Source organism: Lactuca sativa, chromosome 4, assembly GCF_002870075.4.
Source record: "Lactuca sativa cultivar Salinas chromosome 4, Lsat_Salinas_v11, whole genome shotgun sequence".
In the NCBI taxonomy this organism is placed as follows: Eukaryota; Viridiplantae; Streptophyta; class Magnoliopsida; order Asterales; family Asteraceae; genus Lactuca; species Lactuca sativa.
Genome location: NC_056626.2, coordinates 195,935,535 through 195,951,707, shown reverse-complemented (window position 1 = coordinate 195,951,707; position 16,173 = coordinate 195,935,535). Strand labels below are relative to the sequence as shown.

The 16,173-nt window shown below is 30.2% G+C and overlaps 2 protein-coding genes across 2 annotated transcripts; one reads left to right on the top strand and one right to left on the bottom strand.

Annotated features, from left to right (window-relative positions):
- The first annotated feature begins 3,411 nt into the window (after positions 1 to 3,411).
- On the top strand, positions 3,412 to 3,950 carry LOC111876050 (protein PXR1). Its single transcript, XM_052771409.1, has one exon. It carries the CDS (start codon positions 3,520 to 3,522, stop codon positions 3,790 to 3,792), a length of 273 nt encoding a protein of 90 aa, XP_052627369.1. The 5' UTR covers positions 3,412 to 3,519; the 3' UTR covers positions 3,793 to 3,950.
- An 8,500-nt stretch (positions 3,951 to 12,450) lies between these two features.
- Positions 12,451 to 14,892, bottom strand: LOC111876049 (ent-kaurenoic acid oxidase 1). The gene is made up of 7 exons (XM_023872572.2): positions 14,663 to 14,892; positions 14,094 to 14,568; positions 13,747 to 14,010; positions 13,136 to 13,298; positions 12,957 to 13,063; positions 12,760 to 12,878; positions 12,451 to 12,666 (listed from the first exon to the last, which is right to left on the bottom strand). The coding sequence occupies exons 1-7, from the start codon at positions 14,890 to 14,892 to the stop codon at positions 12,576 to 12,578; spliced, it is 1,449 nt and encodes a 482-aa protein (XP_023728340.1). The 3' UTR covers positions 12,451 to 12,575.
- Between the last annotated feature and the right edge of the window lie 1,281 nt (positions 14,893 to 16,173).

Below are 16,173 nucleotides of genomic sequence, written 5' to 3'. Positions count from 1 at the left end.
TAAAGTTTTTTTAAAAATACCATGAAACTAAAAAAACATCGTCAAAAGGTAACAAACTTTAACTTTTGTTTTTAAAATACTATTATGATTTGTAATAGCTATTTCTCTCGATCACAATGATATTTTTAAAATGAAAATGATAGTTTGTTATCTTGTCATGTCCTTTTTTTTATTTACTTTAATGATATTTTAAAAACATTTTACATAGTTCGTTATCTTTTGATAACTATTTTAGCTCATAATTTGATAATCATATTTTTTTTACCATTTACCAAATTTTCTAACACTTGTTTGTTATCTAAAATATATTAATTTTATTAATTTGTAATATTAATAACTACATATTAATATACCTCTATTTTTATGATAAAATATCATGTTATAACATTCACATTTTAGCGAAAACCATGATCATTAGATACTAAATGTTGTAACATCAACTCTTTTTTGTTACAAAATATATTGATATTAACATCTTGTTGTATAATATAAAACTTATTGATTTTAATATGTTTAGTTATTTGTTAAACAATAAAACCATATATAAAACTAAACATATTATTTAGGGTTTATATATATATATATATATATATATATATATATATATATATATATATATATATATATATATATAGTTAGGTTCATATATAAACCTTAATTATTGTGTGAATGTGTGAACCAATGAGAATTTAGAAAAACAATAAATGATTAATTAAACAAGTAAAATGTAATTTTGGAAGTTTAAATATAAGTATTTACTAACCAAAAAATGAAGTCGTATATTTTCCTTAAATCATGGTTTCGGTTACAAGCATGCAAGAATACTAATTACTTTTTTTGTTATATATTAACTACTGTTTTTGATTGTATAGACCATGTTAAATTATTCTTCAAACCATTTGCAGTTAATTTTTTTTCTATAATGTTAATAGTATTCTTAAAGAATATTAGTTGTGAGCACTGCTAATGGATATCGATCCAAAAAAGTTGAAACACAAAGAATTTTAGGCCTTGTATTCTTCAAGAATTATTGAATTCTCAAAGAATTCTTCAGTTATAACAAATTAATCATGTTACAACTTTTTTATTCAAACTATTATTGTTGATAATATATGTTGTACTCTACCATATTCTTAAAGAATACACAAACAATAATAAACAAAATTAAAATACAAGAACGAAGGTAGCACTCATTCTAAAAGAATATACTCCAATTGATGGTATTAAAAATTTTAATTATGCTAAATGATGAAGTTATTCTTAAAGAATTTAAATATGCAGAATATATTATGTCATATTTTTTAAAAAACGCACGGATAATATTAAACTTTTATTTTCACAAAAATTAAATGTGGTTGCAATCGGTTACAAAAATTCATTTAATACATTCCTTATTGAGAATTAATCAAAATATAAATTATGTCTTTATAATATATTTTTTTAATTTCTTATTAAAAATAAATGTTTATGTGTGTTGTGTTCCATTGTAATTATGGTATACCATATAATCTTAGCCATATAAACATCTAAATCTAATGGTCCAAAACTTGTCATACACTCACACAATATATATATATATATATATATATATATATATATATATATATATATATATATATATATATATATAAAACATGTTGAAGTATCTAATTATTTTTTTAGATCTATAAGATATATATTTAGTTTTTTCCTTTCATCAAAAGATAATAACTTCTTTTTGTTTTTTATTTAGATCAGATTATCTTACAATCATCTTATCCATCTTATATTAAAAAAATTATGAATCATTCAAGTCTCATATATTAAAATACAGTGTTATCGTACATTGACAATCATATTTTAATGTATTTGAGTATTGAATTTTTATTTTTATTTGTTTTATATTTTATTAATCTATATATATATATATATATATATATATATATATATATATATATATATATATATATATATATATATATATATATATATATATATATATATATATATATATATATAGTTTATTTGCAATATCTACCAAAATTAAGGATATTGTGTAGATGATATTCCTTTGTAAGTACACACTAAACAAAAATTCAAACAACTAAGGTTCATTCCGTACCACATCATTGAGATCCATATTGACCTTAAATCCAATAATCACGTCCTTTATTTTCATGGAATTCCATGAAAATCCATTCACATTTTAACTTGTTAGATCAAAAGAATAAATCTAAATAAAACTGATATTGCACACTTTTTTATTTTTTGAAAAATAACCAAACATATAAAAATCAATAATCTTTGTACTTTATATTTAGATATTAATATCAATATATTTTTTCATGCAAAACAAATTTATGTTATAACATTCACAGTTTAATGATTATAGTTTTTATTAAATAGTTTTCGTTGTAATGTAATATTTTGCATGAAAGATATATTGATTTTGATGCGTAATTATTAAGATTAATAAGTTTCATGTGTTTTTAGATAATAGACAAGTATTAAAATATTTAAAATTTTAAAAAATATGATTATGAAATTATGAACTAAAAAAGCTAGAAAATGTAATGAACTAAGTAGAGTGTTTAAAAATATTATTTAATTAAAAAAGACATGAAAATACGACAAACTATATTTTTTGTTTTTGAAATACTATTATGACTGGAAAAAAGGTGATTGAATACCACAAATGTATTTTAAAAACAAAAGTTGATGTTTGTTACTTTTTGACAACAGCTTTTATGATATTAACCCTTTTATATACATAAAAAAAGAAAAATCACATAATAATAGGTTTAGATAAACTATATAAAGGTTTTAGAAAAATCATAACACCTCATAACAAGAAAACAAAAAACTTAATGGTTTAATGTCGGATCATAAAAGCAAACTTGTACCCTTTAAAAGACTTTGCGTCTTGGCACACGCTACACATAACATCGGCATGAAGGTTTTCGAGATGGCATATCCATACCTTGACGCCACTATGGAACATCTTTTACAACCCTAGTAAAATTAAATACACGGCTAACGGCTAATTAGTTTAAATAAATTAATACAACTTTCCCTTAAAAGAAGCCTATAAACACAACTTCTTAAATTTGAATAATAAAATCTACGCTGTTTTATTAATTTATCTTGATTAACGTTTGGTATAAATAAAAATCTAATTTAACCCAATGAATATCAACTCAAAATCTCAAAGTTATTGATTATGAATTCAAAGCTTCCTAAACCAGAAGTCGTTTAGTTGGTAATGCACCATTTGTGGGGTATTCAAATATCTAAAGCCATAGATTTTGAGGTATGCTTTTCATTCCATCGTTTCAATCCAATAATAGTTCAAAGTTTTTTTTATTAGTATTTAGAAGTTCTTGAGGTCACTTTTATCCACCACCCCTGAAGATTTGTATTTCTAGGTTAGTGATTCAACTTTAAGCATGGTTTTTTCTTTTTATTGTTGAAGTTCATTCAACGTTGTTCTTGCTTTCAGGAATTGAATATTACGAAAATTCCAATTTAACGGGTTAAAAAATGGGAGAGACAGAGGAAAAGGAAGAGAAATTCAAGGACGCCCAAAATGGAGAAGAAGAAAAGGACAAGAAAAAGAAGGATAAGAAGGAGAAAAAGGATAAAAAGGAAAAAAAGGAAAAGAATCCTGAAGATAAAAATGATCCAGCCAAACTAAAAGCCAAGCTTGACAAGATTGGTTCCAAGATTCAAGCACTCAATGTAAAACGAGAAGAAATCCTAAAACTTCTTGAAGAAGCCGAAGCCAAGGCTACGCCATCAGCTACCGAGGCATAAGCCTCTATAATGTAGTTACATCTCGTAAGACTATAAGAAGCTAATATATACATATGTATTCACAGGTGTTTTCTTTAATATTCTCTCATCATGCTTTAAGTGAGAAAGATTTTGTTTATAAAGTAAATGACACTTGTTAGTGAAAGTCAAATTGTCAACGTTTCAAGAGATATTCGTAAATTTTGATTCACAACTCTTATACCATTTAAAAAGGTAATTTCGACACCAACTTCTTGGGATGTTGAAGATACATCACTTTTGTATCCGGAATGACTATTTGCCATCTAAAATCCATTTTAAAATTCACCGATAAATATCGAAATCAAGTTTTATTTCCTAAAAGGAAATTGTTCTACCATGATTACGTAGACAAATGATGGAGAAAGATGGCAAGTTTTAAGGAAGAAAACATATTTCCTAGATGGAATCTTCATCCACGGCGAAACCCTTATGTTCCAGGCACTATTGACGCCTTAGGACACAATCAAGTTCTTTTGTCGGTTCAGTAACAAGAAGGTTTAAATATTAATTATTTGAATTAGACATTTAATTAATTAATAATTAAACTAATTATGGATTTAACTTTTAATTAATCATTTGATTGATTGTATTATTAAAATGATAAAGGATAATTCAATTTAATTATCTTATAATTAAAAATTATGTTTTCACGTTTATCTCCTCAAAATCCAAATTAGGGTCTTTATCTTTCACATAAAAAATAGGATTTTAACAGTTTAAGAAACTAGAAAATCATATAAATTAATCTATATTCAAATTAGGATGATAAAGGCATGAAAATCGAAAAACAGAAAGGCACGGTGTGTCTTTTTTGAATTTTTTTGTTCGTTTCAACCCATGTAAAATCAATTATAAGTCAAAGCTCTGATAGAATTTAGAGGTTATAACATTCATTTCTGTACGGAAAACCTCTTAACAATTAAGGTTACATGTAACCTATAAGGGTCTATGTCTTCACACATTGATAGCAACATATAATGAACAAGAATCCTAACCCTAGTAAAATCAAAATCTATAAAATAGGGTTACATACCTTTGAATTCTAATAGCAAGCAATTCTTTGAATCTTTCCTTTAGTCTTCATAAATCAAGCACCAAACGTATGATACCTCGAATGGTTTACACATAAACCTTACAAACTAAAAGACAAGAAGAGAGAGGAGAGGGGAGGCAAAATTCCAAGGGTTACAACCCTTTATAAAAGTGATAGAAAATCCTAAAAAATCTTAAATTTGAAGATATAATAATAATATTTCAAATTAATTAGTTATCTAATTTGCTAATTATCCAAATGAGGCTTCCAGAAACCCTAATAGGGCTCCCCAAAACCGTCCACTTGATGGAAGCTTCTGGAACCTCTCTTTTGTTCATCTATTGAATAATTGTAGTTCAGCTTTTGTACTCTCAATTAATTCTAATTAATCCTAAATTTATTTTCAATTTAATTCTGACTAATTCGAAATTAATTATCACTATTTCTAATTAATTTATTAATCATATAATAAACTAATAAATAATTTCCTCTATCTCCAAATGTTATTCTAATCAGTTTCTAGTTATGAGGGCAACCCAAAAAGGAATTTGCTTTCAATTACAAGTATATATCAATTTAGTTATGAGGTTAGATACCTTAATCCAACTTGAACAATATGATATTTACTCGTGGCATTTAGGTCCACCCTAAGTTGAGTGTCTGGTAATAGTTGAGTATATTAATTATAGAGTATGAAGTACTTTGGGTAGCAACATCTAATGGGTCCTACACTGTAGTTGAATACATGCACTTGGTGAGTTAGGAAATAATAGAAATTTAGTAACTAAATTATGTCCAAAAATATATATTGGTGTAATTATCAGTAATTCATATTGGGTAAAATATATGCTTCTGATGATTAATTAAAAGGATTATGTTGTTGGGGTAAGGGATATTTATAGTGGTGTTGAGATTATGCCTGTATGATCTGTAGGTCACTGACTAAACTATATGTAACTTATGCTTTATTTGTTCTGGTGCCTTTCTGGTTGAAGTAGATTTGTTAATGGTGCAAAGTCATTGTGAAGGGATCGTAACACGAGACTCGAGTCGATATAAATTATAGTATTTAATACTTGATGATAACTAATTGTATATTATTGTTTAACATAAGTGTACACCATCTTTTGTTTAAAAGTTAAATTTTTTGTGGTGTACTTTGTTTTAAAAGTCGAGTGTTATATTGAAGTAGAGATTAAGAGAGAGAGAGAGAGAGAGAGAGAGAGAAAGAGAGAGAGAGAGCGAAATCGATGAGGTTTTGTGGTAGATATATGGGTGAAATTTTTTATTAGCTGGGTCACCAAACCGGTAAGACAAGAAAAATGGTGAGATTAATGTTCGCCAAAAATACTCAGGAGTTATTCGGTATTCTGATGTGGTGGTTTGAGAAGAAGCCAGTGGATTATAGATTTTTCACTTCTAGAGTAAAGACGACTAGTTAACTAGTGGTGTTGGCGAGATGGTATGGTGAGGGTAGGACTTCACTGTAACTAACAAAGAGGCTGAAGGAAAGAGAAGGACGAAGATGATCTTAGGAGTTCATTGTAACTAACAAATTGCCTGAAGGAATTGGTTAGACTAAATAAGTGTGACTTAAAAATGGAGGGTAGGAATCCTATATTTCTTAAAATGATTTTGTTTAATAAAATATAGAATAAAAAATACATTAAGGCTAATCTAGACATTTTAAGTCAGCTAGGGACCAAAATCATAACAAATCAAGTTATAAGGATGATTCGAGTTATAAAAAAGTTAGTAACTAAACGCGTAGATTATCCAAAACCATAGAACCATTCGTGTAATTTGTCCTTGTTTTTCTAATCCTATGTAGATGGCATAGTTAATTTGAAATGATATCCCTACATTGGAAGATACCAAGTCTTATCTCGGTAAATCATTTTGAATGAAGGATCTAGGGGATGTGACATGCATACTCGAAATAAGAATCTATATAGTTAGATCTTAACGATTTATATTATTAAGTCGAAGTAGATACATTAGTAAGGTCATTTTACGTTTTTCAAATGAGAAATCAAAACAAGGACATGTAACCATGATGCCTGCCACCGTTCATTCTAAACCATACTGTCCCAGACTATGCAGTTATCGCGGTCAAAATTTCAATAGCGGTCACATGCCGATATTTGAGATCGCAGTTATCGCGGTGGTATAGCGGTTTTTTAATATTACATATAATTTATAATTTTATATTATATTTATATAGAATTTATATATTTGAGTATTAATACTATAAGTCTATATAGAATTAATATCATCAAACCTAAAAAGTCATATAAAAACATAACATAATATTCTATTATATTAATATGGAAACTAGGTAGTGTAAAAGTGTCAAATCGAGTTTAATTGGATTGCACGGATTCAATATCATATTAGTAGGCCATGGTTGATTTAAGGAATTAAGTCCCAAGTCGTGGCCTCATAGGCGTGGGTCGATTTACAAAAAGCATTAATGGAGTGTGACCATGGCAACTCAAGTTGGCGTGAGTACAAAAAGAGATAAGTAAAAGAGTTGTCGATAGACGTAGTTGCTTTGAATGCTTTTAATTATGTTATTTGTTCGGGCTTTTTAAAATGAAAGTGTAGTGAAATCATTAAGACAAGTTTTTCATTGAAAAAAGTAACCAAATGGCCAAAAATGTGAACAAAAATGGAATAACGCCCGTAGCGCCGCTATAGCGGTTATTGAAATAGCGGTAAATAGCGGTGAATAGCGCCGCTAATAGCGGTACCGCGAAATGAAAACGCTAAACTGAAAATAGCGGTTCTTGACCTCCGCAAAACGCTATAGCGCCGCTATAGCACCGCTATAGCGCGCAATTGATAGCTTAGGTCCCAGTACATATTATGAGATCAAAAGAATGGGTTACATATTGTATGCTTCGAAAATAGGTTCAATAATCTATGATAGCATATGCACAAGACCAGATGTAACTTATGTACAGAGTATGTCAGTCGATATCAAGCTAATCCAAGTTAATCCAGGTGAAAAACATTGGATACATCCTTAAGTTTTTACGAAGAACTAAGGATATATTTTTGGTATGTGGAGGATTTAAGGAAGAGCTTACTGAAAAGTGTTAACCTGATGATAACTTTGACACTAAACGAAGGGATACTTTTCACCTTGAATGTAGGGACGATGTACATATCCCCTTTTTAAGAGCTAGGAATTCCTCCCCTATATTTTCAATGTGCTGATCATCACAAAGTTCTTGTTTGATCATACAAACAAATATTTCCCAATATAAATAATACATACCAATAGTTTTTTAGTAGGGGTAGCAATCATGACGTATTTGGGTTCACGGGTCGCAGGTTGGCTGGTCAGTAAGATCAACCAAAACACGAACCATATAAATATTTGTGTAGTTTTGCTCAACACCAACCTAGATAAGCCAAACCCGAACACGACCCACATAACCACTTGAGAGGACATGGGTGTATACATATCAAGTGGCTGGTGGTCTTGAGTTGTCTGTTCAATCAATGATAACTTGAATGTGTGATGCATAAATCTTCAATTGAAGTTTGAATCGTTGTAAAAGACCGAGACCAGGTGGTTGTGAGCATACGAGAACATGAATATTGAATACATGATTTAGACCTAGGAAAAACCGACCAAGGGAAAAGAAATTTAAATATTACATATTTGCTTAGTTGTCATACTCTCTTATTTATTTAATAAATATATTTTTTATTAAAATTTTTTAATCTAATAAAGAAAACCGGTTCACAGGACAACCCGTAAAATTATTTCAAACCTAAACACAACCTGTATAATAATGTATATTAAACTGGTATAATAAACGGGATGTGAATTGGCGAGTCAGAAAAACTCAAGTCAAATCCGTTTATATTTGTATGGTATATGAATATAGTTGTAATCATAATAAATGAATAAAACACAAAGTATATATAAAAAATTATGTAAATTCTTAATCATATATGAATATAGTTGTAATCATAAATGAATAAATAATAATGTAAGATACAAAATTTGTGTTGCTGCCACTAACTGTTTCTTTTAAACAAATTGTAAACTTGAACGAACTTTAATCAACAAATAAGGTTGTAAACGAATTACCAAACGGACACGAACAAAGACTTGTTTATGTTCATTTGTTTAAATCAGTCGAACAAAAGAACGAATACAAATGGATAAACGAGCAATTTTCTTATTCATTTTGTTCGTTTAACAAATTATCTTGTTCATGTTCGTTCGTTTATGTTCGTGCACATATTAAATAAAAGAACAAACAAACGAACATAAACGAGCAAAGATAAACAAACACAATCGAACATATATGAACATAAACAAAACATATAATATATTAATGTAAAAGAAAACAATTAAACATATAGGAACATAAATAAACTTAACCGAACGAACATAAACAAACGTAAATGAACAACATAAACAAACGCTCATAAACATAATTGAACAAAAGAGACAACTGTTCATGTTTGTTCGTTTACTAAACGAACGAAAATTTGTGTTCATGTTCGTTTATTTATTAAATAATTGAACATAAACGAACTTTCCGTCGAACGGTTCATTGAACAGTTCGTTTACAACCTTATCAGCAATGATTGATAGCCTCTTTTCCATGAATTTACCGATCCGAACAAAATTACCAACATACATATATGATATATTAGTTCAAACATTAGGTTTATTATATTGCAAGATGAACTTAATCCTAATGGAATGACAACTACATAAACTTACAATTGAGATGATTAACATATACCCACATCAGAAAATTAGATCAATTAAAATATAATAACTTGATGTAAATATCAATCTTTGAAATCTATGACTTCAGATCAAGTCGAAATACACATTCACGTTACTCGCTTTTCAAAATCAAATTGCTAAACCCAAAAAAAAAGTGCAGTTAAATAGAATATAACAGAACCAAAAAAAAAGCAACCAATTTAATAAATTGGGATAATTACATCCTAGTAAAGTTAATAGCAAAATACGATCGAAAAAATATTTTGAGGTTTTTGCTATAAACAATTAGGATAATTAAAAGCCTCTTCTTCTTTTTCACTCACAAACCTTTTATTCTCTTTCAATGATTTTTTTTCTACTTTTTTGGTGACTACGACTATATAGTACAACAAAATTTAACGAAGTTACATATTACTCACTTAATTTTTTTTTGTTCTTAATTGATCTTAAAGTAAAAATTTACGTTCTAATTAAGGGATTGAACGCAATTTTATCTAGTTTACAAGCTAGCCTTAATATATGTGTTTTAATTTTTTTTTTTCAAAATTAAAAATCAAATCTAAATATATGTCACTTTTTTCCTTTTTCCTTAACTTACGAATACATACTATGATCCTAGCCTTCATTCCCGCTGTCGCTTTCCACCTCCTGCGACACCTCATCTCCGTCGACACTAGCTCCGGTGACGCCTCTGGCGACACCACCTCCTTGCAACACCTCACATTCGACGCTCTCTACTCGGTAAAGAAAAATGTGAAGGTCGATTCTAAAATCGACACTTTGCCCTTAACCTCAGTATATGAAATTGAAATCGACGTCGACCTGAACTTCGAAGCTCGAATCTTGTTATCTTGCAGTTCAATTTATATTACAGTTCGGTTTTGTGCTTCTTTTTCCATGATAATACTTTGAATATCTTCTTTGATCTAAAAACAATTTTTGGTTTTGTTGTAAATTGTTTGTCGAGAGGTGTGTTTGGGTTTTTGTTTTGTGGTAATAAGAGTTCAAAGCAGAGCAATAGTGAGAAAAAAAAAGTCGTAATTTGAAGTTAGGGATGCAACTTGCATGTTCTTTGTGTGAGCAGAGTCGCCATAAAAAGAACAAAAAATGTAAGCTAATTTGTGTTTATGTTAGTGATTTAGCTATTATGAGAATGGTGTTTAAGAGGTATCTATATTGATGATGTGGATGATGTTTTACATCTCTAACCTAATGTCTTCAAATGCCCCAACTCTAAAACCTACGTTATATTCGGGGAGGAAAATATTGAAGATCTAAGCTCGCTACTGCAGAGTTAAGCTGCTCAACAACTTAGAGTGACTGACTTGTGTTATGTTATTGAAAAGGAAAATACTTATGTTACAATTGATGGTCATCTAGGGCTTCCGATGGATTTATGTACAATCAATGTCGTGACTCAATAACCTGCTACAAACAGATCAGGTGGCAGCAACCACCTGGTTTCACTGTCGTCATTACTCAATAACCCGATTCGATTTCACTCACTTTCTCCCTCTAACTCTTTCTCTCTCTAACTCTTTCTCTCATTTTCACTCACAGGGGAAGAATAAGTATAAGAAAAGAGACGTTGTAGGGAAGTTTGGGTTCGTCGGATGGGAGAACGAGAGAAGGAGGTTGCGATGGATCTAGAAAGAAGAGGGTGTTCGTAATCTCTACCTTGAAGGCTCCTACAATTCGATTTCAAGAGGAGCTGCGATTTTTGGTGCATATTGGTTGATAAATAATGAAGACGGAAAGGAGGCACACACATTTGATCCAAGACTAAGCATGTGACCTCCTTTGTGGACTGTGAGTGTGAGGTTTGGGTCCCAAAAACCATATAGAAATTTAATTTAAAATGCCACTTCACTAAAGTAATTGGTTTTTCTAGTATCAGGTCATATAACAATATAATTGACAAAGAAAACTTAACTTTAAGGATCAATTGAGCCCAAAAATTCCTTAAGTGACTAAATATGTAAATTCGTCAAACTTAGTTGTGCTACAGTATCAAAAACTCTATATATAGTACTTTTACATGTTACATCGTCTAAACTGAAAACTTAATTAAAAAAGAATGTTTGTAAAGACGGATTATGTTCGACAAAATTAGCTGGTAGCGGTAGCTTGTGACGAGTAACGAGTATCTTGTAGCTGGTAGTGTTTTTTTAAAAGCTACATGAAAAAACATTTGAATTTGAAACGTTTTGTTTAAACTAAGTGTTAGAAGCTTGTAGTGTCAAAAAAAACTTTCTATTCAAAACAAAGCGTTTTAACAGACGCTAGACGCTAGAAGCTACAGCTCTCAAACGATTAATACCGGACATGCCCCTTACTAGTTTTTTAGTGAGTTGAATATATTTTTTTTTTTTTCATTTTGCCCAACTAATATTCAAGGCTATTAAATAAAAATAAAAAACTTGTAACATGTAAGTGTTTTAATCCCTTTGTACTTTGTGCTTATTGAAAGGAGCTCAGCATTATTGTATCAAGATTATAATCATATGTTTCTTCCCTAAACTTTATCTTCGACTAAATTATTGTGTTTATGGTTGACAATATTTATTTTAAACTAAACCGACTCTGTTTTGTTTCCTTTTTTTTTAATAAAGCGAAAATGTGGCGTTAACAACGTCTCTTCAAATTACGTGTGTAGAATCCCTGAAAAGGAAGAGTAACACGAAGACAACGGAAATGGACATGGAGAAAGGGACGAAAAAAAGTACATAAAAAAAAGTCCTCAAACTTCTTTAAGTATATGCCTCGGCTGATGAACACAGCGGCATTTCATAAAACATATAAATGTTTCTTGTTGATATTACTTTCATCACGAACTTAGTGAGAAATATTATGTTGTCATTAGGAGGTTAAAATAAAGGAAACGACATTTATTAGTGCCGATACAACGTTTCAAAAGATATTTGTTACAAGTTGTAAAATCTAGCTGTAAATATTATAGATCACAATTCAAAGTTTTTGAATGGCGATTTCAACACCATCTTCGGGTTTGGGATGTGAGAGATATATCACCTTTGCTTCAGGATTCACCAATGCCCACCTGAAATGCCATTTAGAATTCAATCGTTAATTAGATATATAAAATATGAAGTTTTATTTTCCAAGATGAAAATTGTACACTATTTCTACGTACTTGTATCCCGTGGACAAATGATGTAGAAAGATGGCAAGTTGTAAACGAGCGAGCATATTTCCTGCACAAATTCTTGATCCACCACCAAACACTTGGTATGTTCCAGACGCCATTAATGCCTTTAGACACATTTAAATTTAGCATAAAGAACAAAAGAAAAATCTTAAACAATAATATTATGTCATCAAAAGACTTACATCCCATCTATCAGGGTTGAAACACATTGGATCGTTGAAGTTGTCAGGATGTGTGTGGAGATACCTAATCCATAGCATTACATTCCATCCTTTCGGTATAGTATATCCTACACCACATACCATATTTTAGCAAGAAACAAGTCAAAACAATTCAACACAACAAATTATCCGTCACACACCTTTATAGTTAACATCCTGGCTAGTTGTGCGAAATACGATTGCTGCAATATTTGCCAATCTGATTGTTTCATCCACAACTTTCATGGTGTATTTCATCTTTAGAATCTCATCACTTGTAACAAGTTCTTCGTTCTTGACCTTTTTGAGAGACATGTTTTCTTCCTATTTTCATTAATTACAATGAAGATATAAGAACAATAGGAGAATTACAAGAGATTTTATTGGGTGTGCGCATGGACTATTAGGCGACTTATTAACAATAGATAAATGAGCGAGATAGTTATTTTAAAAAGCTAGAAGTAGTCATTAGTTATAATATAAAATATATAATTATTTATACATGATACAGATACGATATTGATTCCGAATATTCTCACTATCTATTTTGTACAATATTTTTGTCAAATCTGAGATTATTGAGAGACAATATTCCATTGCCAAGTCCAAACAGTTCAGTCTCTATCATTTATGGAGACGATTTGTGACAATGACAATCTAATATCAATATGTACATGTTGTGGATTATAATTAATTCATTACTAATGCTAATAATTCTAGTGGTGTCATATTAAATAATTAAGTAGGGTTAATTAGAAGTGGGCATACTTACCCGAAGCTTTTGTAGAACCTTTGGGTACTTAGCAAGATAATAAACAGCCCACATGGATGCAAGAGTAGTTGACTCATATCCAGCAACAAGAACGCTAATGATATTATCAAGAATCTCAATGTCGCTCAATTGGCTCCCATCTTCATCTTTCAACTTCATAAAACCATCCATTAGGTCGTTCATAGGTTTTGCACTTCCATCTTCAATGTTCTTCCTCCTTTTCTCCAATTCTTCCCTAAATAGGGCGACAGATGTTTTCCGACACTAAAAAAATAGTTTGTCACAAAAGACATAACATATATACACACATGTGACACGTTGATCAAAAATATATAAAAAAGAAAAACCTTAAGAGCATGATGATAAGCAAATCCTGGTATATTCAACGGGTAAGATCTAACTCCACTAATCAATCCAATAAAGGCTTGGCCAAGAGCATCCAGGGTAGGACCTGGCTCAAAACTCGCAAAAAACATACCAATATTGGCAAATGTAACCTTCTTGATTTCTTTATAGGAGTTAATGTTACCACTTTCGGCCCATGATTTAAGGGAAGAAATCATTCGTGGTTGCACAATTTCAGCAATCTGACGAAGAGCTTCTGGTTGGTTAATGCTTCTTGAAACAAAGCTTCGGAGTCTAGCATGTGTTTTTCCATGAACTGCAACTAAGGCACTCCTGCCAACAATCTCGACATTTGGCCATTCCAATACGAAGCTTTCCTCAGCCCGAAATACATATTTGGTGGCTGTAGGTGAAAATACAATTATGGATGGTCTACCGAATAAATGCGTTTTATACATTCCTACCCCATCGCCATACCTGTTGATCAAATAAGTTCATAATCATTAATGACCAAAAAACGATGAGAAAAAGTTTTAAACAGAAACGGTGATAAAACGTAGCAGATATATACTTCTGTCGCTTGAAATTGATGTAATCATCGGGGCGCCTAAGTATCTTGAAGTACCATAGAAACGTGAACATTTCTCCGATGATTGGAAGACCCATGTAGCCGGGTAGTAGCTTGGTGCCTCCTTGGGATGATCGTAAACTTGCGGTGGCAAACCCATACCAGATATCGTTCCACCACCAAAATAGCCACCCTACTAGTGGCACAACTCCTAACACCACTGCTAACCACATTGTCAACCGACTACGTTTTGTTTTATGCCGTTGCGTTATTGAAACGTTGCAACGTTACTTCCAAGTATTTGTAAAGTCGTGGGAAAGATGCCATGCTAGATTTTATTATTCGATTTCCATTAATAGACAAAGTCTATATTTTATTATATTAATACATTACTGCCGTCATGTTTCAAAACCATTGGAAATTAATGCTAACCCGTCAAAAAAATTAATTTAAATGAAGAACATTGTAGATAAACTGCTGTAATGAGTAAAACAAAATATACATCCGACTATTATATATTTGAAGTATATCGTTTTGCATGTCGGGCTCGTAATTGGTTAGATAGATGTTTTTTAATCTATTTTAAGAGGAGTATTAGAACACCTACTATTGATAAATTCGTGTTAAGATTTGGCAAGGCAGTCCAAAAGTTCTCGTGCTCAGTACACCAATTTCTTTTATTTTCTTCTTATTTCCATCTATTTTCTTTCATTTATCTCATTAAGTTGTACCCGGGAAGAGGGTCTTAATCATGATGTATGCTTAACAACAAGGGAAGCAACAACTAATACATATACCGATATGAATTACTCATAATTCTATTTAAAATGCATATACTTATGTAAAAATAAGCCACAACAAAGAGCACAAATTAAAACAAACTTCAGGTTAGAAATAATAATTCAATTTCAAAGTTACTCTTCAATCATTTATATATAACTAAGTTATATCCCGTAGAAACTACGGTTAGTATGTTCAATTTTTTTGCTATATAGAAAAAAAAATATTAATTGGGACCGAATTAAAAAGCAATAAGTAAAGCTGAATTAGTTTGATAAGTAAAAAAGAGAAATATTTTAACTTACATTTTGAAACACTTTATACAACATTGGAAGTTTATTGGTCAACTTATCATTCTTATCTAAAATTATTAATTTCAATCATTTTTTATTCTTTACCCCAGATAAATATATAGCTGGTTGTATGAAAAAACTGGATCTCTTAGAAACAAGCCAACTTTTGATAATGATTAGCCTTGAATTTTATAGAAATAAGATATTCAAGATATGGATTTTATACCTCATCGTCCATTAAAATCATTTCAACCGAATATGTGTCATTCAGATCATATTTAGACTTTTGAGTCCAAAGACGTATGATACAAACCATTATTGTGAAATCATTCTTGATTGAGTATATCTTTTATAGGAGTAAATATGTTGAGGCGAATGGTCCGTTATACCTTGAAATTAAAAAAGGTTTGTATCCTTAAAAAAAAAAAAAAGAATCGAATT

What these genes read in the sequence shown, in the direction of transcription:
- LOC111876050 (XM_052771409.1), top strand. Translation starts at nt 3,520, where the DNA reads ATGGGAGAGACAGAGGAAAAGGAAGAGAAATTCAAGGACGCCCAAAAT.
- LOC111876049 (XM_023872572.2), bottom strand. Translation starts at nt 14,892, where the DNA reads ATGTGGTTAGCAGTGGTGTTAGGAGTTGTGCCACTAGTAGGGTGGCTA. An exon ending in CCAGGATGTTAACTATAAAG is followed by an intron (nt 13,064 to 13,135) that starts GTGTGTGACGGA and finishes TATGTGGTGTAG; the next exon opens with GATATACTATACCGAAAGGA. An exon ending in TCAACCCTGATAGATGGGAT is followed by an intron (nt 12,879 to 12,956) that starts GTAAGTCTTTTG and finishes ATGTGTCTAAAG; the next exon opens with GCATTAATGGCGTCTGGAAC.